The sequence below is a fragment of the Ursus arctos genome, unplaced genomic scaffold, assembly GCF_023065955.2.
Source record: "Ursus arctos isolate Adak ecotype North America unplaced genomic scaffold, UrsArc2.0 scaffold_12, whole genome shotgun sequence".
NCBI lineage: Eukaryota > Metazoa > Chordata > Mammalia > Carnivora > Ursidae > Ursus > Ursus arctos.
This window is the reverse complement of record NW_026622786.1, coordinates 45,119,908-45,146,976: the sequence shown is the minus strand read 5'-3', so window position 1 is coordinate 45,146,976 and position 27,069 is coordinate 45,119,908. Positions and strand designations below refer to the sequence as shown.

The window sequence follows — 27,069 nt, the reverse complement described above, 5'->3', positions numbered from 1 at the left end:
GGTGACATGTTAACTAGAATTATCATGGTGGTATTTTGCAGTATATACAAATATAAAATTATCTTGTTGTATACCTGAAACTAATATAATGTATGTCAATTATACCTCAATACTGAAAATGCACCAAAAAATTGGAGTAAAAGGATAATAAAAGCTGCCAATTCCCAACCACACTGATATTTTCAAGAACAGGAGGTAAAGGGGGAAAATGCCTGTAAATTAGTCACTATTATCATCCACCTGTAAAGCAGCTTGATTATTGACATTTGTGTCTAAAGATGTTCATCCCAAGGGTATTATTGTCCATGCAAGTAAATGATTGAAGCTAACAGACTTAACGTTTCCTTCCGGGCTGGTTGGACAAAATAGTCTATCTTTTGAAGCCTCTGGCTGCAGGAATCTAGTAGGCTTCCAAAGTATAAAATTCAGCCATTCAAACAGAGCAGTTCATCTCTGATTGCTTCAGACTGGTACAATCCATCTGCTACTGTCATTTCCCAGCTCTCTGTGCCCAAATTATATTCCTTCAGTTGTGCTTAAATGCATTGCTAAAACAATCTAAACTCTAATGTCTATATTTGGGCACTGTTTTATGGTGTGTTACTGATCTGCTTGTTGAATCTCCAACCTTCTTTAAGGCTCTTAAAATCTTTGCTCCAACCAACGCTTTGTGGTAATATGAATGATTTTTTAAATATCTTTTTTTTCCACTAATATTCACTCTTTTCTCTCTGCAGAACATTCAGATGGTTCAAGTTAGTTTTCATTTACCATTCATTGTAGGAGAGTATCATATTGCCTAGAAAAGAATTAAAGCATTTACATCTTGAGGCAAAAATCTTTTAAAACACAACTCTGGAAATCAAGTAAGTGTTCATTTCATTTGCAGGTTGAGAAATGTTGTACTACTCAATGAAGTTTTACATGATTGGTTTCTTTCCTATTATTTTTAGCCTTGGGGTTTGAGAAAGTAAATTATATCCACCAATATCCTATTCTTCAGAGAAGTTTCAAATGCTTTTAATAAATTCTGGAACTGGAAAACTTTTACTACACAAAGAAATAATTATGATATAACAAGTGGTCCAAGTGCAGATTTTAAATGTACAGGCACATTGACACGGTCATAAATTAACTTATAAAATTCACTGCTTATATATCACTGGGATCAATTTTTAATGAAATTTAATAAGAAAGATCATCACTCATTATAATTGGTTAAAGTTAATAGAGTTTCTAATTAACTATTATCCAGTCAAATCAAAAGCTGTCTATGGAAGCTATACTATGAGAAGGGGGAAGCAAGTATAGAGTTTTAAAGAAATTCTTTTTTACTTGTTACTGATGTTTAAATACAATAGAAACATTTACCATGAGTTCAGTATGGAAGGAGCAATTTACAACATTATCTGTGTTTCCTGTATCTACAATCTATTTCTCTCCATATCTGTAGACTACAAACATGCTGTAATTTCACAAACGTAAAAATAAAGAAATAAGCATTAACAAAATAAACTTATTTTAGCCACATATTTCATCAAGATACACTCTATTTTGTGTGTTTCATTTGCAGCAGTTTTGAAGTTGTCTCTACTGGCCGTAATATATTCAATACTGAGTTCTGGATTTGTATACATACCTGCCTGCTGTGTCTCTTCTCCCTCATTGAAAACAGTCCACCAAGCATCTCTGTTTAAAGAGTTCTTGTCTTCCTCTATCGGTCCTGATGGTCTTTTCTATCTAGATAAATGTTCTAGTCATTCACCAAATTGCTCAAGGCAAAAACCTGGAAGTCATCCATGACTCCTCGCATACTTTCCTTCATCCTTTTCATCTAGTTCTTCATTAAGTGAACTCTACACATTGAAAACATAACCAAAATGCATTCACTTCTCCGAGCCCTTATGCAAACTACCATCTACTGTTACCGAGGCTAATGTAGTACAACACCTTTTTACGTGCAGTAATCAGAAACTGTCATCTGATTTGTATAATTGTGCATGAAGGTGAAGCTGCAGAGAGACTGCAGAAGAAAGACATTTTAAAAGATTGGCATTTTAAAAGAGTTATACTGGGCATTGAGAGGTAAAGGAATATTATGGCCATGTCAGCCTTGCTTCACTGATTTGATCTGTATTTATATCCTACTTTGCTTTCCTAAAGATTGCTATTTAGGATAGTAAATCATACTACTGTTTACATTGTGCACTTCTTCTTCTGTGGAATTTTCTTGGTGTTGGCCTGCAAGCTCTTCACCCACCACATACTTTTATTTTTTTTATATTTTTTATTTTTTTACTTTTTCTGTATTTACTATATGTAATCAGATATCAGCTGGAATTTTTCCCCCTTTAGATACAGGCAAAATTAACACAATCTCCATTCTAAGCCCCAGAGAAGTCTAAAATTGTCCCAAATACCTGTGAATTCCTAGAGAGCATATATTTTCACAATCACTTTTGGCTTTAAGCTTCCACTTCTGGTGATTTAGTTCTGTTTGGGCTTCCATGTGATTTTCTCACAATTTGATGAATTATCTGCCTGTTTTTCACTATGTGAGTCATTGTAAGTTTCAGACTTTTTGTCTTTTCCCATACCTACTACTTCACCCTGCTCCAGGGGGGAAAAAAGTCTTTCTCACACAAATTTCTCTGAATAATTGCAGTGAAGGTAGTGAGAGGAAGAAGGATATATATATTAGACCAATGAAAACAGCAAATTAAATAATAATTATTCTTGTTCTTAGAAGTCCTTTAGCATCCTCATTACTAAGAATTTCTTCACCGGTTATTTTATTGAATCTAAAATTATGTCTGACAACCTTCTCTCCCCCCATGTCGCTCACTATGTATATACACAAGTGCGCTAAAATATCTCTGGGAACTTAAATCCTTCTCATTCTAAGAGGTTGCTCAGTTCTCCTCTCTCCAGACCATATTTCAAACCCTTGGTGGATGTTTACATATCCAGACACATCAAGAAATAGCAGAGAACCTGAGGGCTTTTCATAACCAAGATCCACTTTCATTAGAACTTTACAGATATAAATATACGTTTCTCCCTGTTGTACAGATGCTTTCTTTAACTTTGAAATTTGGGCATAAAGGAAACTAGTACAACCAAAAAGCATTCCTATTATTAGTGACTGGCCACATATCACTACAACCCTTTTCTAGTGGGTAGTAGAGGAGGGGAGGAGGCTGAACTTAAAGAACACTTTGAATAGAATCTATGAAGAGAGGTTTTGTCTACAGAAACTAAGATGGCTTACTCTTATCAACTGAACTTGAAGCAATTTTATTGCCTACTCCTGATGCTAGCAGGCTCCTCCATAAGGCTCTATAATCTTGTCTCTGTCCTTCATGCAGTATTCTTCTGCCTCCGGAAGCTACAACTTTTGAAATGGGTTCTGGGAATACACGATATTATTCCTAAGGTTGCCTACCCTCACATGAGCATATATTTTGTTTTTAAAAAACCATCATTTAGCAAACCACATTGAAATGTGATGATTTCTTTGTAATTTTATATTCTTGTGAACAGGAAACCACTCCAGTAATTTTCTCTTCTCTCTCTGATTTCAACAGGTTTCCTTCTCTAATGAATCATTTTCATCAGTGCACAAATATACTGTTAATTTTTCAATTACAAATTTCTCTCTCGGAATGCCTGGGTTGCTCAGTCGGTTAAGCATCTGCCATCAGCTCAGGTCATGATCCCAGGGTGCTGGGATCAAGTCCCACATTGGGCTCCTTGCTCAGCGGGAAGCCTGCTTCTCCCTCTCCTGTCACTCCCCCTGCTTGTGCTCTCTCTTTTTTTTTTTCTCATTTCTTTAACAGCTTTATTGAGGTATAATTTACATACCATAAAATTCACCCATTTTAAGTGTACAATTCAATGATTTTCAGTAAATTTATAGAGTTGTGCAACCATCACCACAATCCCATTTTTTTAATAATTTTTATTTTGTTATATTAGTCACCATACAGTATACCCCCAGTTATTGATGCAATGTTTCATGATTCATTATTTGCATATAACACCCAGTGCACCATGCAATATGTGCCCTCCTTAATACCCATCACCGGCCTGTCCCAATCCCCCACCCCCTCCCCTCTGAAGCCCTCAGTTTTTTTCCCAGAGTCCACAGTCTCTCATGGTTCATTCCCACTTCTGTTTACCCCCCCTTCATTCTTCCCTTCTTTGATAAATAAATAAATACAATCTTTTAAAAAATTTTCTTTCTCAACTCCACTTCCTTTAACTTTCATTTCTTTGCTCCCCTATACAATAATAATTTTAGAATAAATTGTCTGCACTTCCAGTTTCCAATCATTCATTCTTAAGCCCAGTTCAAACAGTCTTTATCCCCCTACTCCCACTTCACTGAACTTCTTCTGAGGATTCCCAGTGCTCTTCATTTTGATAAATCCAGTATTCCTCCTAGTTCTCATCCTCATTCCCCTTTAGCAACATTTGTCTCAATTGATCATTCCTTCTTTGAAATGCATTCTTCTTTGGCTTCAAGGAACCCCACACTACTGTTTTTTTTCCTAATTTATTTGTCACTTTTCAAATCTCCTTAACTCATTCCTCATCATCATTCTTACCTCGTATCACTGAAAGGTCACAAGTCTTTGTGTTTAGGTTTCCCTATACACATTCACTCCTTTGGGATGTCATCCATTCTCCTATCATCTATGTACTATCAACTCTAAATCTGTATTTCTAATTATCGAAGTTTAAGTCTCAAAAAATGTAAAAATACAATTCTATACGTTGTGGGCATACATCAGAATCTCATTTAATCTATTAATGATATAATCAGTAGAATGATGAAGTTGATTTTATATTGTTCCCGATGTAACAAAGAAGAAAATGTATGTACAATGTTAGAAACAACTTTATCCAATAATACAGTGGGTTGCTTTCTGAGAAAATAAGATGCCTCATATCAGAAGTGTTTAAGCAAAGTGACTGGAAGACAATTTACCAAGAGTGTTTCCAAGAAGTTTTTGTTTTAGGTAAAAGGTAGGATTAGATAATAATAGCTGGTTGAGTTTCCTGAAAAGCAGGATCTGAGATGGAATTTAGAGTGCAGCATATATCTTAACAAGTGAGTTTGGGACTAATAATTGTACAAGGAGGACAGAGCAGGATTGAGCAGAAGGGAGAAGTCAAGCTGTGATACAGGCCCAATGACAGTCTTGACAGGCTCATCCCAAGAGGGGTTCTGATGCTAGAATGACACTTTAGTACTAAGTTGGCCCTGAGTAGCCACAGTTTATACTGCACATCAATCATCATTGGATATGGGCATTTTCGAAAGGAATATCTTGGGCAAGATAGCTCTCATGGCTGAGGCAATCTATGAATGGTGGTGACAGCTGAAAGCTCTGTACTGACAGCATTCTCAGTAGCTGGGGTAATAAGCCCTTTATTGGGAAAAAATTGGGGTGCCACATCATAGTGTTCACTATAATAAACTATGAAGTCTAACCCAGCGCCAAGATTCTCTTTTTATATGCAACTATTTTAATAAAACATTTCATGTTCTAATTCAAGTTAAATTATGATGACTTCCAAACTTCCAAGCATGCAATATCATACGTAGTTTAAGTAGACTCAATCCATGATGAAAGAAAAAACTATGCTTTAGTAAATGTGTCAATCATTTATTTATAGAAGCAAATTTTTTATAATATATGTCACAAATCTACATGATAATCCCAAGTGCCAGATTTTACTTTTGACTAGCTGAGCAAGCTAAAATATTCATAAATTCGCATGGAGCCAGATGGCTTCCCACTGAATATGCATTTGAATGATTCCTGTACATTATTTATTCTAAGAAGTACACAAAATACACCACCATCATAGTAGGGACTCCTAATGTTTGTTTCAGAAAGGAATCAAGAAATAACAGGTGTCCAATGCTAACCATATTTTGGGTTGAGCTTTGAGTCCATGTGTATTTGAAAATTACTAAGACAAAATAAATATAGTTACTTCCCAATAGTCTCTGAAATACCAGAAATCTGAAATAAGGAGGTTTAAACAATAATAGCTAGCATTGGTAAAGAAGAGAGCTAAACTTTGTGAATTTTTTAAAACTAATTACTAGGTCTCTAAAACTTCAAATATATAACACTTAATAATTGTTAGCCATTTATTATTAAGTTGATCAGTGTTTTTCAAGGGTGCATATATTTTGTTTTTCTTTTCAGGTTGAAGTTTCAGATGTAATTAGAAATGAAAACATAATTTAATCATTGTTTCTGAAAAATATTTTGGGAAAGATGAAATGATAACTTTCTGATTTTTTTTTTCTTATTTTTCAATTCAGAGTATTCTTTTCATTGAAATCTTCTTTTCTCTTTTTGAGCTTCCTGTTCTCTAGAGATACACTTTTCATTGTTATCTCTCTCTCATTCTTGCTCTTTTTCCCTTTAAATATAGTAAGCAAGCACAGTTGTTTTTATAAACTGTATTTGATAATTTTACTACCAGAAATCAGTGGGGATCTGCTTCTGATGCTTGTTTTTCAGCTCATGTTGCCATGCTTTCTTGTATGTCTGGTTAACTTTGATTGTTTGCTGGTCATTGTAATTGGTAAAGTATCTGCAGTTCTCCATGGCTAAAATGAATGGACCTTCCTCAAGCGGCTTTGCGTTTGTTTCCGTCAGGAGACTGGAGAGGCATTACCAGTGGAGAACAGTTTTATGCTAAGTTTAGTTGAGGTTCTGTAGCCTACCAGGCTTTGCATATGCAGAGGGCAAATCCATAATGACTATATTTATGCCCATAATTTCTCAGAGACCTTGTTTTACTTTCTTTTTAATTTCTCCTGGTTTGCTTAATAGCAAAGGAACCTGCTTTACAATTCCTTGTTCTGGAGTAAAGGATGACAGATTTACTTCTAGTTGATCCTTAATCTGAAGGATAAGGAAGTTTTTTGGGAAGTTCCAGTTAATATGTCCAAGATCCCCAGTCTGTAGGGGTCTTGGGATACCACCCTCTGAAGCTTTGGAATCTAAGAGCAAATGTGTGTTTTTCCAAATTCCTTAGGACAAAAATTTATTCCACATTCCAGTTATATTTCTGGGTTCAAGCTTTTCCCTAAAATGACTGTGTTTGCTCTTTTATTGTTTTATTTCATCAATATTTTTAATGTTTTATTTAGCATTTAAATATCAATCCTCTATTATCATTTATATGAAGCATAAATTATAATTCTTTATTATATTGACATATTATTAAACATTTTTGCTAGCAATGGTGTATTTTTATCAGTAGAGGGCATGGTATGTTAGCAAAGGGGATGGTACCAGTAGATGGTATATTTTTATAATAGAATATTATGGTCATGGAATGTAATGAACATGGAAATGCTAAATTCAGGAAGAAAAAAAAGAAAAAAAAATCAGGATAAGGTAAATATCCGGACCCTTATCCCTTTTAGTCCACATTAAAGAAGCCATATAACAGGGTAGACAACCCATCACCTAGCATAATGCCTGCTATACTGTTAAACCACTTTAAGTCTGTTACAGAGAAGTCAGAATATGCATAGGCAAACAAAAGGTTTGTTCAGTGTATGTGCTTTGAAATAGGAAGTGAGCATACAGAATTTCCTCAGGAATAAGGTTATTGTTTGAAACAGATAAATAATATAGACCACTGTTATGCTCTCTCTGACTTCAAATTACCAAATATATATTGAATGTTAATTATGTGTCAGGGCCTTTTCTAGATAGTAGGGGTACTTTTCATTGCTCTCAGGGTTTTCCAGTCTAGCAAATGATAAGACAGGAAAAAAAAAAAAAGTAATTGTTGTAACTTGTGACTAGAGCTACAATAAACAAACTGCAGGGTGTCCTGAAGAGCCTTCAGCGTAAGGGACTAACAAAAGGTACATGATCAGGATGGGCCTCAAGGGAAGTGAAATTTATACTAAGACCTGAAGGAATAATAAAAATTGATATATGTTTATGGGCTTTTTTTGATTGTTTTTGAGCTGGATAGAAGGAGAAAGAGTGAACAGTGGAACTAGCATTTGTGAAGATTGATAGGAGAGAGTAGCTGGTACAATGGAAGCTTTGAAAGAAGCCTTGTCTGGAGTGTAGTGTGTGTAAGAAAGAGTTGCTTAGGGAAATAGCCAAAGTTTAAGTTAATTTATAGTCCTTTATAAAAATGTTCATGTACCTTTTATAAATTAAAAAGGTCAATTATCTCTTTCAGAGAATAGAGAAAAGAGTATAGTAGTGTGTGTGTGTGTGTGTGAGAGAGAGAGAGAGAGAGAGAGAGGGAGAGATGAGTGAGGGTAACTGTTTCAGTATTTGGTGACCAAATGACAAAGTTGACTTTTGGACAGTAAGGAATAGAAAAGCAAAACAAATTGTTTAAAAATAAAAATCCAATGTCTTCCCACAGATCACTTCCTAGTAAAATACTGTAAATTAAGGAAAGGTGGTGATCCATGTGATAACTTTGCCTAATCGTAGGTAGTGAACAGAGAACAACAGTATAGAATTGAGATGAGAGAACTGGAAAAGAGGAAGCTCACAAACATATTAACATAATACAAATATTTCACAGAAACTTATTTACTCTGAACTTGAAAAAAATAGATTTCAAAACTTTAGTGTTTAATCCTATATTTTATGTTAACTTTAAACACATATTTCTGGGAAATGTTTTTGTTTAGACGTGAATAGCTACCTTTTGTCTTTACAAGACTTTATCATCATCTGTGCTGAACTAAAAATTCAGTATGCAGGTGGCTTTTTTATTGATACAGAAACGACACCACATACAATATTATTATATCAATCTGATTTAAAGAGCAAAAATAATGTATTTATGTAGTTAGCTACACTGCATAAACCTTTTCTTTCATGGCTCTTGGTAGAAAAATAACATCAGTAACAACCAAAATACTTACATAAATTGCGTATTTTATAGCCCATAATCAGACATTAGCTAAAGCAATGAAATAATCTTCAAAGTTTTCCAGTGAATAAAAACAGAACATAATTTTCTAGTTAAGCATAAAGCTCAACATAGGGCAAAGTATAAAAATTGGACAGTGTTTTAGTTTGGTTCCTAGCTCCACTGTCACCTCCCTGTGATCTGCATTAAGCCAAAAGTCAAGATATACAAACACTAGGGGCCAATGGTCCATGTGAGTCTGGAATGGGTTGATAAAACTTTACTAGAAAGCCTTTTTCAAATTAAAACAAAAACAAATTAAACACCTTCTAAATGTATGATAATATGCTGCCCATTTAATTATGATATCTAGGAAAATTTAATAGATTAAAGGAACACTTCGAAAATATGTTCAATTACTCCCTTTAGCTAAGATAAATATATTTCATAATCCTTTCCTGCATATCCAGGAAGAGCTTTCTTTCTATGATCTTTCTTCTATGATAATGAGGTAGGTGTCCTGCATTGAACACTACATTTCAAATGTAATTTCAATAAACTTACATTAAAAACTTTTATGATCCTCTTTGTAAAATGGTGCTTCTCTTTAAACCATTCACTTTCTTCAATGTGTTTCTTGCCATAATATACCATGAATTCATATATAATTTGCCTTTTCCTCTCACTGATAGAACACTGGCTTATCCTACTCCCCAAGTGCTTCTCTCCTCTGATAATTATGATTTTTTTAGTTCTTCCAAGCAATGTTGGTTTGGTTTTTTTTTTCCTTTTGAATTTCCTATTTATTATCTTTCCTGCTCCTATTTCCTCCTGTTGCTGCCACTTCATGTAATTTGTTTGTCATTTGGTATTTATGACTTTGCCTAACTTAATCTCATCAATTGTTTGTCTCAAAAAAAAAAAAAAAGAATCTAAGTTGAAGTTTAAATTACTTTGATCTCATCAGTTTTGTTTAATTTGTTTTACTGTGTAGAGCAATAATAGAGATTTTAATGAACACTGTCTTAATAATTTCTCTGAATCCTCTGAAGTGATATGATTTAAATTGTGTCCAAGCTCTCATTTTATCATATGTTCAAGCTTAAAATAGTCATTTCTTTTCCAAGATTTTTAGAACTCCTCAAGCAGCAGGACCTATTTCAAGTCATGCTATGCTCAAAAAACTTCTATAGCCAGCCCAATGTAACCCTTTCCTCTTCTTAAGTTGTATAGTGTGTGTGTTTTTTGCACCATCCATTTGACACCATCAAAATCTACTTTGTAGAGTAAGTTATACTTTCAAATATAACATTTGGTTTTAAATTCTTTGCAGGCAGGAACCCTGCTCTACACTTATAGGCAAGCTGTGTCCAACACTTGGAGTTTTGTTTTTGCTCTAATTCAAGGGACTAACCCTGGCAGATTCTGATTTGGTTGATCATGAATAGGTCCTGGTAACTGAAGTGTTTAAAAACTCCCTGAACATCTGATTTGTAGATTAGTGTGAGATCATCAAATAACTACCTTGTATAAATGACAAATGCTAGTAACTCCAAGTAATTAAAAAAACCTCTTAACATATAGATAAATATTTAAGAGGAAGATGAGAATAAAGAGATTAAAATTTATTTGAATTATCCTTGCATAGAATTTCAAAATGCTGCATGTTTTGTCTGCAAAATTGGCAATGGCTTCATCTAAATTCACTTTACCTCTTTTCCAGATGTTAGCAGTATTTCCCTTAATGAAAGGATTGATTGTACTCAATTCAATTGGTTCATTCCAATTCGGTTTGGTTCAGTCAAGGTCAATTCAATTCAATCCAAAGCAATTAAATTTAGGGTGCCTGGGTGGCTCAGTGGTTGAGCGTATGCCTTCAGCTCAGGTCATGATCCCAGGGTCCTGGGATGGAGCCCACTGTTGGGCACCCCTCTCAGCAGGAAGTGTGCTTTTCCTTCTCCCTCTGACCCTTCCCCTTGCTTGTGCTCTGGCTAGCTCTCTCTCTCTCTCTCAAATAAGTAAATAAAAAATCTTTAAAAAATTAAATTTATAGCTCTCAGGCACTGTGCTAGACTGTTGCAAATGCCAAAATGAATAAGCTACAGTTCTTGTTTTTAAGTTGTTTGCAGCCTGACAGGAAAGACAAAGGCATTAATTCTGTCTTCTGTAATAAGTGTTTTAGTACTTTAATACTTTAGTACAATAGGTATTGTATTCTTACAGGTTTAACTTAGAGTAGGACTTAAGAGTGTTATCAGTTTGTTTCATTTTCTTGCTGCTTTTGGATTATATATATATGTGTATATGTACCATAGATATAATGTATATACATATATAGTGTACCTATGTATGTATTGTATGCATATTTATGTATATATACTATTTATACACATACACATGAACGTAATTGTATATACTTGCCAAATATAAATATATGGCCATCAGAAAGGCACAGGTATAACAGCTGCCTTTAATAACATTAAAGGTTTCAACCCTTGTATATCATCTTTAGATGATTTTGTAGATTAATTCATGTCCAGACTCAATAGAAGAAATGAGAATTATGGAATAGTTCAAAGAGAGATAGTGTAGTCTTTAGAGGATCTATAGATAACTATCGTGATTAGTTAACAAATTAACTATTATGTAGCTAAATGAACTGGATGGTTTTCAGCATCATGGGAAATGAAAGTTTCAGAAAGGTGATGATAGAATTCATTTGTAAAGCCTCAGTTGATGGCATGCATTTATCTCTCATTCCAATATACATAAGGCCCTCACAAATTCCAGATGCCTTATAGCCACTCCCCACAGGCTCCATCACTTCTCCTCTGGCTGCATATATGAATAGTAAAATATGGGAACAATTTTAGGTTGCTATTTTTAATGGTAATTTTTAATCAGATCCAGACCTCAACTTGAGCAACTCTGGGCAGCAGTTAGGAAATGGTATCACATAGTAAGCCAACTTAAACAATTAGACTCAAGATTTGGAATTTAAGTCCAGTATATTCTGCCATGACTTAATAAACCTAGGCATCAGAGACACCCAAGTTAGAAGTGTCTGCATCATTTGTTTTAGCTCTCAAAAGGTGGTGATCCTAAATGGTTTGGTTTGTACTGTGGGAAAAGTGGAGACTCCTTGGGCAGGAAGGAGGTGCTTCTAACAATTTCTACCACTTTGTAATTCCAAACATGCATCTCTACTGTGACAATTTTTAAAGGCTTTTAAACTGAGCTAAATCTAATTCTCATTTTTTCCCATTAGTATAGACCGTGAGTAACCATAATTATGGAGTCAAGAGGCAAATCAGAAAACTAGATACAATGAGAACAAGAAGGAGAAGTTGGTCTAAATAGTTTATGGAATTATAAAGGTTCCTCAGAGGTGCTGACATCTAAATTGAATTCTTAATAATAATATGATTTTTCATGGGAGGTATGGGCAAAAATAGTAGAGGCAATCACTCTCCATATTACCAGACTGGGAAAGTACAGTACACATTTATTTTAAATGCAATTATATGCAGTGGTAACTTCTAAAAATGACTCTCCGTAATAACAAATTATCTTGACATTCACAACAATTATAGTCTACTCTTGATAATCCATTTTAAGGGGAGTAAAATTGTAGAGAAAACATGATGTAATTTGTTCACAAATTCTAATTGAAAACATTAATTTTATATATATATTTATTAAGTATAAATATAATATATATATAATATATACACTTAGATTATTAAACTTGAATATTGAGTGGGAAGGGTATATGATTTGAATACCAGTAAAGTAAGACACAAATCTATTAGGACATATGTTGACTATATAAAATTGGAAACTTGTGTTATCAAAAGTATGCTGGCATTAGGATGTACTCAGACATTACTTGCTATAACAAGTCCCCTAATAATTGTTTTCAGGGACAATAGCCCCTACAACAAGAAATCAGAAAGCTATTTGGCCCTGTAAACTGTGACTTTCTGTCGATTCACCCAACCAAATGTATTGATCCTAATGGAACTGTGAGTAAAAATTAACTTTTTATTTTATTTTTTTAAGATTTTATTTATTTATTTGAGAGAGAGAACAGAATGAGAGCTTAAGCGGGGGTTAGGGGCAGAGGGAGAGGTAGAAGCAGACTCCCTGCTGAGCAGGGAGCCCAATGCGGGGCTGGATCCCAGGATCCTAGGATCATGACCTGAGCTGAAGGCAGACACTTAATTGACTGAGCCACCCAGGTGCCCCAAAATTAACTTTTTTGTACCCTCAGCGGTTTCACACTAATTTAACCATAGCACTCCTTTTTAATTTCTATTCAGGACATTCAAGATTATATGTATATAAAATATCAGCTGTGAAGAGAGCCAGTCTAGTTCCACAACTCTAGTATAAAATGGATAGAAAATGTTAAGTTGAGTCGGTGTCAGTTCTGATTGGTGGGATGCTGAGCTGTGCTATGTGAACAGAAGGGGGATCATGAGTACATGCCAAAGACTGATGCCATTTCTGGCACTGATATGATGTAGGACTGCAGGAGGATAGCGTGAAAGTGTATGGCGTGATAAATATTACCACCATTCTTGCACTAAGAAGATACAGGAAGGGATGTAACAAGAAATAACGATTAACTATGCTTGGACCGACTACTTAAGATTGTTTCTGCTTAGAGGGACTGAGCAAAGAACTGGTCATATGGACTTACTCCGCAGGCTTTCTAACAACCACATGTTTTATAGATCCACTTTTTGAACCTTTAAGTAATTTGCCCAACCTACATCAAATTAGTTTTCTGTTCATTCTGAGGAATAGACACAAATGGATAATTTGTAAGTAAAAAGAAAACTAACTCAATGTAAGTAGAACTATATTTGTTTTCCCACCTCCACTTTTTTGTTGTTGTTTATTTGTTTGATTTTTAGAAGAGATCAGGTGCATTCAGAGTGGTATGGCCGTAGATTATTTGTTTGACTTTTAAATGACAGATCTCAGGCATGGAAGTGTTACGCCTAAAGATAATAATTACTTATTAATTGAACTATAATTATAACATAGTGTTATTTTCTTATCAGACCAGTCGACTCAGGAAGGGAGAAAGAAGGATGAAAGAAGAGTAGAAATGGCCTGCGTCATGAAGTTTAGATTATTCTGATGTTTTTAATGCTTAACGATATTTTTTTCTAAGTGGAATCTAGGCTTTATTATATATACCTTCTCATTAGCAATCATGTATATCTCTATCATAGGACAAATGTTTTATTGCAGTTGCCTGTTTACTTGTCTGTCCCTGGCCCCCATGAGCTCTTTGGAGTGCTTGGCATAGTACATGCTTATTGAATGAATAAATGAATCAATTCACCGAGAAAGAGCTGAACTGACAATTGAAAGAAGCCCGATCAATTTGGAAAAGAAAGTTTTAGCCAATGACAGAGATGTGACTCATTACTATTTATTTACATTCTTTAATAAATTGTACTTCATGTTTACCCTGCAACAAAGGAGGGTAAAGGAAAAATTAAGATGTTTGCATTTGCAGTCATAGTATATTGGAAACAAAAATAGCAATATACTTTTTTTCTTTCTTTAATATACCCTCACATTTTGAGATACTGAGAACACCTCTTTAAATTATTGTGAAATTGATTTTTTATCCCTACTATTCTCAAGTCCTATATTCTCAAGTCCTATTCATTTTTGAGAATTAATCTAATATTACCTCAGTGATGTTCAGATTCATAATGGTAATTTATAGCTCCTCCAACATACTTTACATATTCTAGTGGAAAAGAAAGGAAATTTGTTTAACAAATAAAAATCTTACAAATTATGCTTCTTTAAATGCAGAAATTTATGCTTAAAAGGAAATTGTTCAAATAAATTTTAATTGAATGGTTTCATCTTAGACAATACACAAATTTTGTTTTAAGAAAATTTTATTTTAATAGGAGGCATTTAATGTTTATTAAACACAAGGAAAAAGCCTAAATGTATACCAATTAGTAGTTCTGGGTTATTATGTTTAAAGCAATGATTCTTTTAATTGCTTGTCAACCCCATGTAATACATCAACAATCTAAACTTCCCTAAATGTTGGAACATATTAATAAGAACTCATATACAGTGAAAGAATAATTTAGGGTTTTGTTTTTTTTAAGATTTTATTTATTTGACAGAGAGAGAGAGAGAGTACAAGCAAGGGGAGCGGCAGGCAGAGGGAGAAGGAGAAGCAGGCTCCCCACTCAGCAGGGAGCCCAATGTGGGGCTGGGTCCCAGGACCCCGAGATCATGACCTGAGCTGAAGGCAGATGCCTAACCGACTGAGCCACTCAGGCACCTCAACAATTTAGGTTTTACGTGTAAATGAACTCAGACTCCTAAATTTGATAAGAATTGTTCCAAGTGCATCAGTTTGCTTTCATGGGATACATGTTATTTATAACTTATCTGTTGGAATCATAAAGGTAGAAGTGTCAAGGTCAATTTTTGTATTTTTCATCTTGAAAGCATCCTTTTAAATATTTATTAAGAGACCAGTATGATATATAAATAGCACATGCACAAGTGTATATTGGGATAAATAAGTAATATGAACCCAAAATAAAGGAATTCAGAAAGAATGTAAATAGGCTCATTGAAAGAGTATTAGAGCATATCTATGTATGTGCTGAAGTGGCCTGATAAATCAGTTGAAAAGATGGAGACATTAACATTAGATTTAGGCAACTCAATAGAACATGAAGGTTTATCAAAAAAGGAATAGTTGAAGAACTAAGGTATTTACTAAATCTACCCTGACATTTTGAATGAAAAAAAAAAGTGTGAAAGAAAAAAATACTTACTGTGAGTTATACATTCCTTACAGAAGACTTTTCCTTATAAGTTAAAAATATTACTTGAAAAGCTCAAATGGTCTTGTTGAAAAATTACTATTTTGGGTCTTACTTATTTTATATTTTTCCTTAATTTTTAAAAATTAATAGACTTTTCTGCTAAAAGTTTTACATTTACAGAAAAATTGAGCAGAAAATACAGAGAGTTTTCATATACTCTATTACTGCCCCCCTCAGTCTCCCCTATTATTGGCATCTTAAATTATTGTGGTACTTTTGTTACCGTTTGATGAACCAATATCGATATATTATTATCAACTAAAATCCATAGTTATCATTTGTGTTTTATAGTTCTGTGGGTTTTTCCAAATACATAATGCCATGTATTCACCATTACAGTATCATACAGAATAATTTCACTACCCTAAAGGATCCTTGTTCTCCACCTAATCGTTCCTCCCCCTTCCCTGCTCCTCCAACAACCACTGATCTTTTTAGCGTTTCGATAGTTTTGCCTTTTCCAAAATGTCATATAGCTGCAATTATATAGTATATAGCCTTATCTAACTGCCTTTTTTCACTTAGCAATATTCATTTAAAATTCTTCTATGAATTTTCTTGGCTTGGCAACTCCTTTTTCATTTATTCCTGAATAAATTTCCATATATATATATATATATATATATATATATACACACACAAACACACACACACACACAATTTGTTTGTTTATTCATTTACCTATGAAAAGACATCTTGGTTACTTCCATTTCTGTGATTCACATGCACAACCAAATCATCTGTTGCCCTAGTAATTACCGTAGGATAAAACTCATTGAGAATCTGAACAATCTTCTTTTTCTCTTTACTGCAGTGTTTTCTTCTCTCTTCTCTTACATTGAATTCAAAGACACAAAAGTTTCAGGTAAGTAGGCACTTCACTTTAAGCAACCTTAAAATGGTGCTCCTCAAAGTATGTCTCAGGTAGCATCTACCTGAGTGATTAGAATCACTAAGCGGTCATATTGAAATTTAGATTCCTTGGCCCTACTACTGATCTACTGAATAAGAATTTCTAGGGATATAACCCTATTTCTATTTTTTTTTAACATAGCTCCTCAGGTGGCATCTATACTCATTAAAGTTTGAGAAGGTTACCACTTTTGTAATTAGGTTGTGTTTTTGATAATATATGAGATAACATGCTTTTTGAATTTTTGGAAGTCCAGAACTGAGAAGAGTAGGATTCAATCTAGAGCATTTGGCCAACTCAACATAGAAAGAAGTAACTTTTACAGAAATATATTCAGTAGTGAGGAAAATATTTCCTGCTTCCATGTGGATTCCCTCCAACATCCCTTAGGAAAGAAAAGTAAGAGATGTTATCCTGGGTCATTTGCTTATTCCAGCCTTTTCTTCATCTTCCAGAAGGCATGCAGGAGGATTACTCCACTGCCCTTAACCCATGACCTAAACTCACATTCATAAAAGTGGCTTGTAGATATTGTTCCTTTGAAAGTAGGAAATTGTTATATAGTTCAATAACATTTAATATTTTAGGTATTGGGATTACCATTTCCTGAATTTTTATGCTGTTATTTTACCTTTGTGGGGAGGAAGGGGGACAAAATTTATTGCTTCAGAGTATAGCAAAATTCAGTTGAGTTGCTGATTGGATTTTCAAATGATAGCACAAATTATAGCTTTTGAAAATCAAAGCTTTCATTTGTAAGAGCCAGCCTTTCTGAAAGAATAAAAATATTTTTGAAAATCAAAAGGAAAAATCCTAAAAATTAATGCTTCAAATTTATATCCTAAAGAGGAAATTGGAAAAATAATGCAAAATAAGAACTAGGTTTTCCTTCAATTGGTCCAGGCAATAAGCGCACACACACACACACACACACACACACACACATGTACTGGTGTAAGATTTGAGATAGTGGAGAGAGAAAAAGAAAGAAGATCAGGAAAAATAGACAGATTTAGATGTCCTTAAGAAGGTCTGCAGTCCTGCTTCCCATCCCTGACCCTCTGGATTCAAGGTATAGAAACCATGGACTGTTTTAGGGAAATTTGAGAGAAGGGAGAGCTTGTGCATTATTTCCCAAGGTTACACCTTGGGAGACTGCAAGTCTCTTAAAGAAGACTACCTAGTATGATATTCAGGACTATACTGAATACTTGGTCTTCAATACCAAGCATTGAGGGAGTCAGGTGCCTGGGCCAGTAAGCCTAAAGGCTGCATGTCTGGGGACAGCAAAGACTTTCTGACTTGAGGGGATGTGGGTCTCTTGAGTGCTAAGAGAAAGCAGGTGCGACTTGAGATGTCTGGCCTTCAAACAAGGAAAATGCAGAATGCGTAGACCAAGTAACCAGAGGACCCCACAGAATGGCAGACAGCAAAATTCCTGGCAGCACATACTGATACGGAGAGATAAGGAGAGTTTATCTAGGGGAGGATGGAGATGTCCATGAAGTCAGATTATCTACTTCTCTAGCTATATCTGATCAGTATGGAAGCCCTTCCTCTGGAGTTTAGATTACCTTTGCTGAGAAAAAGGTGTGGGGAATCCTAAATTTGCCTTAGCATTTACTTTGAAAAGACAAAACTGTTTGAATATTCAACATAATAAATGTGAAATTCATACCTGTTACATTAAAACTATATCCTCTGGAGGTGAATTTCAAGATCGAAATCTATACCTTTTAGGTGTAATTATATTATACAAAAGAAATACATAGTTAAAAATCATATAACTTCTCTTTCTATGTTTTCCATTTATTCTACATCGTACCTTGAGTTCATTTATATCAATAGAAATATGCATAGGCCAAGAGAAATGTCCCGCATGGAGTAAATGGAAGGTGAACGAAAGAAGAATTATGGGAGACTTAACAATAATAATATCTAGCTTGAACTTCAGAAATATATAGACCCAGAATTGATTCCAGACTCCTCCACCTACTAGCAAATTTTCTCATCCATAATGTAGGAATAATATATACCTTGCAGAATCCTGCAACTTACGAGGTATAAATGACAAAATGTATATAAAGCACTCAGACTAGTATCTATCACACAAGAAGCATTCAGTCTTATTATTCACAATCTTATCATTGTTATTTTATGAATTGCTGTTTGTAGAGCTTGGTGTCTTAGATTTTACTATGATTCTTATGGTTAACATAATCAACACATGGTAAAATTTAATCTGGTCTATGTTGAGAATTTCTTCTTACAATTTCATATTTCTAATATAGGCAAAACTTACATTTACTTTTATTAGTAGCATGTCATAGGATGTGGGTTCCCATTATTTATAGAGACGAATTCTATCACCTGTTACTCTTTTCCAACTGGCATTACTTTAACTCAGGGGAAAATGATTAGAAAGAAGCTCTAGATGGTTTTAATAGCTGTTTGTGAACCTCAGATGTAATTGAACCACTTTCTAGACTTACCTATTAAAGAAATGGCCCATGAAACTATTCATGGATAGATAATTAATCGATGAAGGCAAATAGCCCTATTGAAACATTTACTATTTATTTTTGATACAGCTGTTTTAAACAGACTGATTAGTTCCCTTTATGATTTCACCCTTGAAAGCACAAACTGTTTTGTTCATTGTCATTGTTGCATGACATTCCATTTGGCAGTCAGCTTATTTTTAGCCAGACTATCAAAATATTTTTCAACTGGACTGTCATTGCACTTGAACTTGGAATCTTGTAACCTGAGGAACTGCACTGGGAGAAAGAAGAAACTTCTAACAAATGGGAAATTATAAATCTAGACCAACCCAAACTTGCACTGGTAATTATTCTTATATTCTTGAATGTAGCATGGTTCGATAGTAGTATAGATAACCAAGATTTCATTGGAGTGCCTGTTAATTTTTACACAGAGGATATGACAATGTAATATGAAACTGTTGAGAAGATTATCTGAACTCAAGTTATTTTTCTCTGAAAGATTTTTAGAGAAAACAGAAAATTTCTTACGAAAGTATATTAGTTGTTAGATATAATGTTCCTAAGAATACCGCTGAATATAGAGATTTTTGAATTATATCTTAAATATCTAGTATTTGAAACGTAAAAACTTTTATCTAGGAACTAGAGATTGATATAATTAAAATGCAATAAAATCAAATGAAATAAGTCAAATATATTCTTTTATGTAAATATATTATCCAATATCAAATGAGTTCTTAATTACTACAATTTAATATGATTGCATTTTAGATATAAACATCTGCATTTTAAGCTCACAATCAGTAATTTAAACTAAGTATTGTAGAATTTAGAATAAAAAACTGAGTTTTAATTACTTGTATGTTATGATCTGTGTCTACATTTTGCAAAGCACAGCTATGAATTGGTCCCATTTGTTTTTCTTTACTAGATGAATGGAAGAAGAAAGTCAGTGAATCTTATGTTATTATAATAGAAAGATTAGAAGATGACCTGCAGATCAAAGAAAAAGAACTTGCAGAACTAAGGCACATATTTAGGTAAAGTTCTCAGAGTTATTATTTCTTGGTATAAGTATCTTTATTAATTATCTTGTTTTTAGATACATCTATATTTAAAAACACAAACCATAGAATCTCAGATGTTACCAGACATGTTAAGCCTTAAAATATAAGGTTACCCCTTCTTAACCATTCATATAGCCCCTAAAATGCAAATACCTTATCTCCTTAAAAAATGACTTCCATGCTTCCATTGCTAAAGTTTAAAAAGAGAGGCAAATAAGGGCTGACTTTTGAAAAGAAGCTGTTGCTGATCTGAATAATCTTCCCCGGAATTAGGTCTTCCTTGTAAGCCATGCCAGCAACAAAAAGCAAGACTTTTCTTCCCAAATGGTGGTAGAATGTTGTTCTTTTTGAACTACTAGGGTAAGTCCAATTTTAACAAACCTGGTCTCTCGACATCTTTAAAGACTGTCCCTTAATGGAACTGAGTATCGTTCTGTTCCTGAACAATCATATAACACTGTGTAATACAGGCTTTAAGCTTTCAGTGGGTTTTGTTCATGATAACAAGAGAAAAATAATCTGGCATAGTGTCACAACCTTGGAAGACACAAAATGTTCAGAAAAGAGGGGCAGGACCCTTATATACACAAGTAACCTTCTGGAGAAATTGAATCTGACATTGAGAAACTAGATGCATTTTGGAGGGTCAGTTTAAGTTAGCTGCCTGACTAAAGAAAAGTTCCATGTAAGTCAATTAGCCATGTTGACTTTTACCTGAATTATTCATCTAATATCCTCATGACAACTCCCTCTATTTTACTTGGAAAACAAGTGTGAAGCAGTGACCAAATGATATATTTTTCACAAAAAATTTCAGCTATGGTATATATACAAAGTTCACATAACTGGCAATTAATGTTATCCATGTATAAATATAGTTTATATGAAACTGTCAGTAGGTTAATAAGGCTTTTTCAAGTGATTAATTTATAATTTGGGAAATAGTTGATTCTCTGTGTTAATTTGGCCCAAAATGATAAATCAGCATTGATACTCGTGACGAGATACCCTGGGCTGACTTTTGTAAGTACTTGAACATGATGAGGTATGGGAAAACATTTCAAATTCCTGTAGAGATTTGACTGGCACTGGTATAGATTTATACATACATATTTATTTTGTTGGAAAAGAGATACAAATGTAGAACTTAATCATAAGTCCTGTAGCTCTTATTGACTCAGATAAATATGCCAAATGAAATGTGGTTAAACTGAAGAGATTTCCTCAACTTCATGAAGTCAAAACCTTATTAATTAATTTATTTTTTTAATTTAAGAAATACTGTGCAAGTATATCAAGACTAATTTACATAGACATATCCTTTTAAAGATTAAGCTTAACAATGGGCTTGAGATATAGGTTTTTTCTCATACTCCCTCAACAGTAGACCGTTGTTTTTACAGCTCCTGCTATAGCTAATTTTTACTACATTTCCATTATCTAAATAAATGTGACCTCCTCTTTACTAATTAGTATTGGAGTGAGAGGCAGGAAACAGTGAGGGAGAATATAGTTCAGAATTTATTATGCCAACTGTATTCAAATTTTTATTCCAACACATCAAATATAAGACATTAAGTAATTCTCACCATGACTCTGTGTGGTAAATATAAATTCTGATGGATGATAAACTAAGGGCTAGAGACATTGTATCTTATCAAGATCATATGATCAGTAAGTGCTGGAACTCTGATTTGTAGCAAGGTCAGCCTGACTCTATAGACAGAGGTCTTCCTACTATACCCTGCTTCTTGCTCCAGGAGTTCATAATCTGGTTTAGGGGAAAGACATATATAAATAACTCACAGAAGACAGTCTATGACAAGTGCTAAATGGAAAGAAAAATAAAATGGTTTCAAATACAAAAAAAAAAAAAAAAGAAGACAAGAAGATTTGGGTGTCTTTATTTATTTATCAGTTTTAAAGTCTAGAGGAGTCAAGAAAAGCTAATGTCTTGACCATTTTATCTAAGTTGAGTAAGAAAGTTATGTCAGTCAGTGTAACAGTTTTACAGTGATACAAACATAGTTTTAAACCCAGTTTCTTTTATTTATAGTCTATGTATCCTTGGATATATTATTTAATCTATTTGAGCCTCATTCACATCTGTAAAATGAGGTTAATAATAACAACCTCACAGGATATTTGCAAAATGATGTCAATTAAATACTGAGTTGAGGGCCTAACACACAGTAGGCATGGACTAATTAGAGGCTTCTATTATCATTATTGGATAAATAAATATTGGATAAATAAATAAGGACAGTTAGAAAGACTGAAGACTTTATTATCTAGGGGAAGTAACAAATAGTTTATTAAAAGTTAGAAAGCAAGAAAGTTAGGATTAAATGTTTTAATATGTTTTAATATGTTTTCAAAAGTAAAAATGTAAAATGCTAGAACAATTCAAGATGATGTCAAAATCTGAAATATAATTTTTAAAAATTGTGATCAAAAAGGATTTGGCTACAGTACTAGAAGGCTCATCAGAATAGATGTCATTTTTTCCTGAGAATAATGGTAGGGCATTTTATGGAAAAGAAGACTGGCAGCCTGGTGCTGAAGCCATTAAGGAAGTGACAGAAATGTCCCATTAGCCCCATTAGTGATAATAATGAAGCTGAGTAGAGGATTACCCCCAGCCTAGAATCATGTTTCTCGAAGGGCTAAGAACCTCCTACAGTAGAGTAACCAACAGAGCTTACTGAAATTTTAGATTCCATGATTCCAGTCCATATCAAATGAATCAGAATCTCTGGGGATGACTTCCAGAAACCTGAATTTTTAACCATCTTCTCAGGTAGTACTTTTGCATGCTAAAAATGACACTTCTGCTAAAGTTTAAAAACTACTTCTAGAAGGATATTCAAGTTGCCCTGAAAACTCTGCCTGAGGTGATTATCAGTGAAGGGATGAGGAACATGAGAACAGGAAGCAGGCAACTAGTATGGTCTACAGAGATTCAAGGGAGCAAACAAACAAACATAAACAGAGTACTCTGTCTGATTCCATCAAGACAGATAGCATCATTGGGAAAGAAAGTCAGTCATGCCTAGGGCAAAGTTCTGAGGATTTTTTTTTTCTCTAGAATAAAATGATGGATGACAAAGAAAAGAATGGAGTGCTGAGAATATAAATTATCTTACTTATTGACTCACACACCAAAATTTTAAGGCATTTGGGAAGATTAAACATAATATTGTTTAACAATATTTGAGTATTTAGGACATTTTGGGTGTTAAATAATTAGAGTCTTTTTCTTTCTCATCTTTATCCATGCCCTATATAATGTAAGGAGTACTTCTGTGATGAACAACTGTGTTATGCCTCATGACATCAGGCTTTCTCTAAACATGTAGATAAGAGGAAAACGGTAAAGATGTCTGAAAAGAGGCACTTAACACCAGAGTCACAGGTGGAGGATCATTGGTATGAACACACATTTGGGAGGTTTTGGGAGTTTCTTCTTGTTTTATTTGCTAACAAGTTTTTTTTATGGCTTTCGAGGTACATAATAAATCCATTCGTTAAAAGAGATTTTCTACACCATTGTGTACCAAGGCTTCTGTTAGCTCATTTACGCAATCTCCTGGTATAGCTTTTACCCACAATATAGTATACAGGAAGATAAGTACAAATTTTAAAAAGATAAAGATAACTAAACCATTCTGTTTCTTATGACAATTTATAGCAGCTTTGGGATGAAAGCTTGGTAGGGTAAAGAAGGGGAATGGAAATGGAATGTTCTCTCATCTTCCACAATAAAGTTGCACTCACTCATAACTTTGGACATTTGTTGACATAATAGATGGAAGATAGGAAGAGATGGAGAAAAAGAGAAGGCAGAAGAAGGAAAGACAGAAGTGGTGCATTGGAATACCATTGTCTGTATTTCCTCCTCTGTGCTTTCTCTAATCCTTTTGTTTTTCAATATAACAGCACTTACTACATGATATTGTCTTTATGCATTTACAGGTCTGTCTAACCACTAGTGTATGTGTTCACTAAAGGCTGCTTCTTTGTCTTGTTTAGCTTTATTTATATTTGTGTTTATTTGTAATACCTATTTGTATAGCACTTGAAAGGAAAACAAACTAACAACTTAGTGCCTGCCATATGCTGGGCATGCTACTAGGTATTTTAATATGCATTAGCTCATACAATCCTAACTGTATAAATGTAAGGTGCTCTAGCACAGTGATTGGCACATGGTAAACGCTCAAAAATGTTAGTTAAAAACTAATCATCATTGTTTATGTTAACAACCTCTGAGGTAGGCATTCGTTGCGCTTGCTATTTTATACCTAAAGAAAATGAGGCTAATCAAATTAAATTGGCTTCAACTAGGATAAGCAACTTATATGATTGTACTGAGATTGTGCCCACTTGTCCTTAATTTCAAAATGTGTAATCTTCATGATCTTTGTTCTTAACCTGGGAGGGGGGTCAAATTATGGATCAGAATTATCTTTGAAATATTTTCATTTTCCCTGTACCACTCCATAATCTTGCTCTAGCCTGTATATTAGAACTACCCCTGGGGGAGGGAGGGAGTGGAAGACTATATTTTAGTCCCCCATCCCTACCCCTGGTGATACATGTACCCCACCCATGATCTCTGAAAACCACTTACATGATGACCCTCCACCTGTAAGTTTTAAAAGCCTTTCAGTTAAATTATTTTGTTTCAATATGTTTTTAAGTCATTAGAAAATTTAGAACTACACTCTGCTAATTTAATTGTCAGGGCTACTTTTTATCTGCTTAATCTGCAATATAAAATTTGATATCACTGAGGAGGTTCCAGAGAAGTTAGATTGTTGCAATGCTGTTATATTTCAGCAATAATCAAAATAACCCTATTTTTTCCCTCATTTTAAATCTTATTTTGGCATTAAGTAGATATACCATGGTAAATAATGATAGTATCCCACTTTGAAATTGATTAAGTTTAATAAATAAACAAAAATAGAAGAATGCTCTGTTTCATGGGCAAGCAGTTGTAATATTTGCATGCTAAAAATGTGCAGAGGGGGAGAGAAGAGAGAAGTATATATGCCCTTCCTGCTCTTTTTCTCCCTGAAAAGTTCCTCTGGGCCCAGCTGCAGTCCACCATACCTATCCTCCAAATGAAATATCTTCCAAAAATCTACTTTTTCAAAGCTATAACCAATTATGAAATTCAGCTATTGTAAAATGAATAGTTCCAGAAACATGGCAGGCTGACCTTATCTAAAATAGTGAAATTCTGCATCAAGGTGAGAAATAGAATATTGATGGGGGACATGTCATCTTATAAAATTAAAATAGTGTGAAAGTATTATTTGGCATGTTTGGTTATTGCATTATGATAATTAGCAATGAAACAAAAACAAGCTGCCACAGCAACAGAAAGATAATTCACATTGCCCCAAGACTGCCGACCTCTTTATTTCTTTTTTTGCTTGTCTAGGTAAAACTAGTTATGAATAATAATTGTACAGTAATATCTTTTAAAAACCTTATGAAGCAGCTTGATCTCAACCTTTTTGTCTCTCAGTCTCTTTCCCGCTAGCTTGCTACCTCACTAGCTCTATCTTTCCTCCTTTTATCCTTTCTCTATTCTTCTCTCCCATCCCATACTGCCTCCATCTTCCCTTTCTACTTCTGATCTCCCTTTTCAAATGCAAGGCAAAACAATAAAATTGCTAAAATAATCAATATAATAATATCAGTGCTTCATTAAAAATAATTATTATAGCATATAATGTTTATAAAGGTCTTTCAAGATCTAAGCCTCACAATATATTATTATTGTCTCAGTTTTATCATCGTTAGCTATTCTCGCTCTATCTGCCACTATATTTCAATAATTATTGCATGATGAATGAATGTACTCCATGTTGTTAGTTTGCTTATTGAATCTGTGTGATATTGGACAAATACATTTCTGAATATTTCCTGGGGATATACCTTGGGAGCAGATCTTACTGATGATTTTTTTGTTTCTGTTGTTTGGTGGGACAGGAATCAGAAATAGCCACAAAGAACTACATAAGAAGTTACGGGGCGGGGCGGGGCGGGGAGTTAAGATGGCAGAGAAGTAGGAGGACTAGAGGCTTTCCTCCTCCCTTGAATACAGTTGTATTGAGGTCAGGTCACTTGGAACACCCAGGAAATTGATCTGATGATTGGAAGAAGGATTTCTAGGGTTGGAGGAAGACAACATGGCAGGTGCAAGGTGTGTGGCAGTGAACTGGGGGAAAGGAAAGCTGCCATGCTGCTGAGGGGAGGGAACCCTGTCCATGGGAGAGAAAAGGGAGAGAGGAAGAAAGGAAAGAGTGGTGTTGGGTCTGCACAAGAAGAAAACCTCTTAGACCACAGCCTGGGGAGTTGGGAGAACTGGGTGGTGCAGGTTTTTTGCAAACAGTGAATATAGCTTAGACTTTGAGCTTTTGGAAGTGTGCGACTTTTGTGGGAGAGTTGCTGTAGCGTGTGCTCCTGGAGAGATGAACAGCTCTGGCCCAGGAGCATGCACAAAGTGGAGCAGGGATCTAAGAGGTCGCACTAGGAGAGATTGTTCCCCTTCCTGGAGTACATTTGGAAGATGGTTATATCCTCTCCAACGACTAAAACACCGTTGGCAGCAAACAAAAGTGTGCACAGAGGCTGGATAACCCGGTTGCGGCTTTTCATGTTGCCAAAGCATAGAATCCGCACACTGCAGAGGTCGGAGAACTGCCTGTCAGCCAGAGAAGGGAGCTGACCAGAGTGGTGCCACT

At 34.5% G+C, this 27,069-nt stretch overlaps 1 protein-coding gene across 1 annotated transcript in view; it reads left to right on the top strand.

Moving 5' to 3' along the window:
- Window positions 1-27,069, top strand: part of TNNI3K (TNNI3 interacting kinase) — a 308,994-nt gene that overhangs the window by 12,774 nt on the left and 269,151 nt on the right. The window contains exons 3-7 of the mRNA XM_044383733.2: window positions 738-866; window positions 12,855-12,956; window positions 16,636-16,686; window positions 19,425-19,581; window positions 20,173-20,281. Coding sequence (XP_044239668.1) covers window positions 19,542-19,581; window positions 20,173-20,281 — 149 coding nt within the window. The 5' untranslated portion in view covers window positions 738-866; window positions 12,855-12,956; window positions 16,636-16,686; window positions 19,425-19,541. The remainder of the gene's footprint in view (window positions 1-737; window positions 867-12,854; window positions 12,957-16,635; window positions 16,687-19,424; window positions 19,582-20,172; window positions 20,282-27,069) is intronic.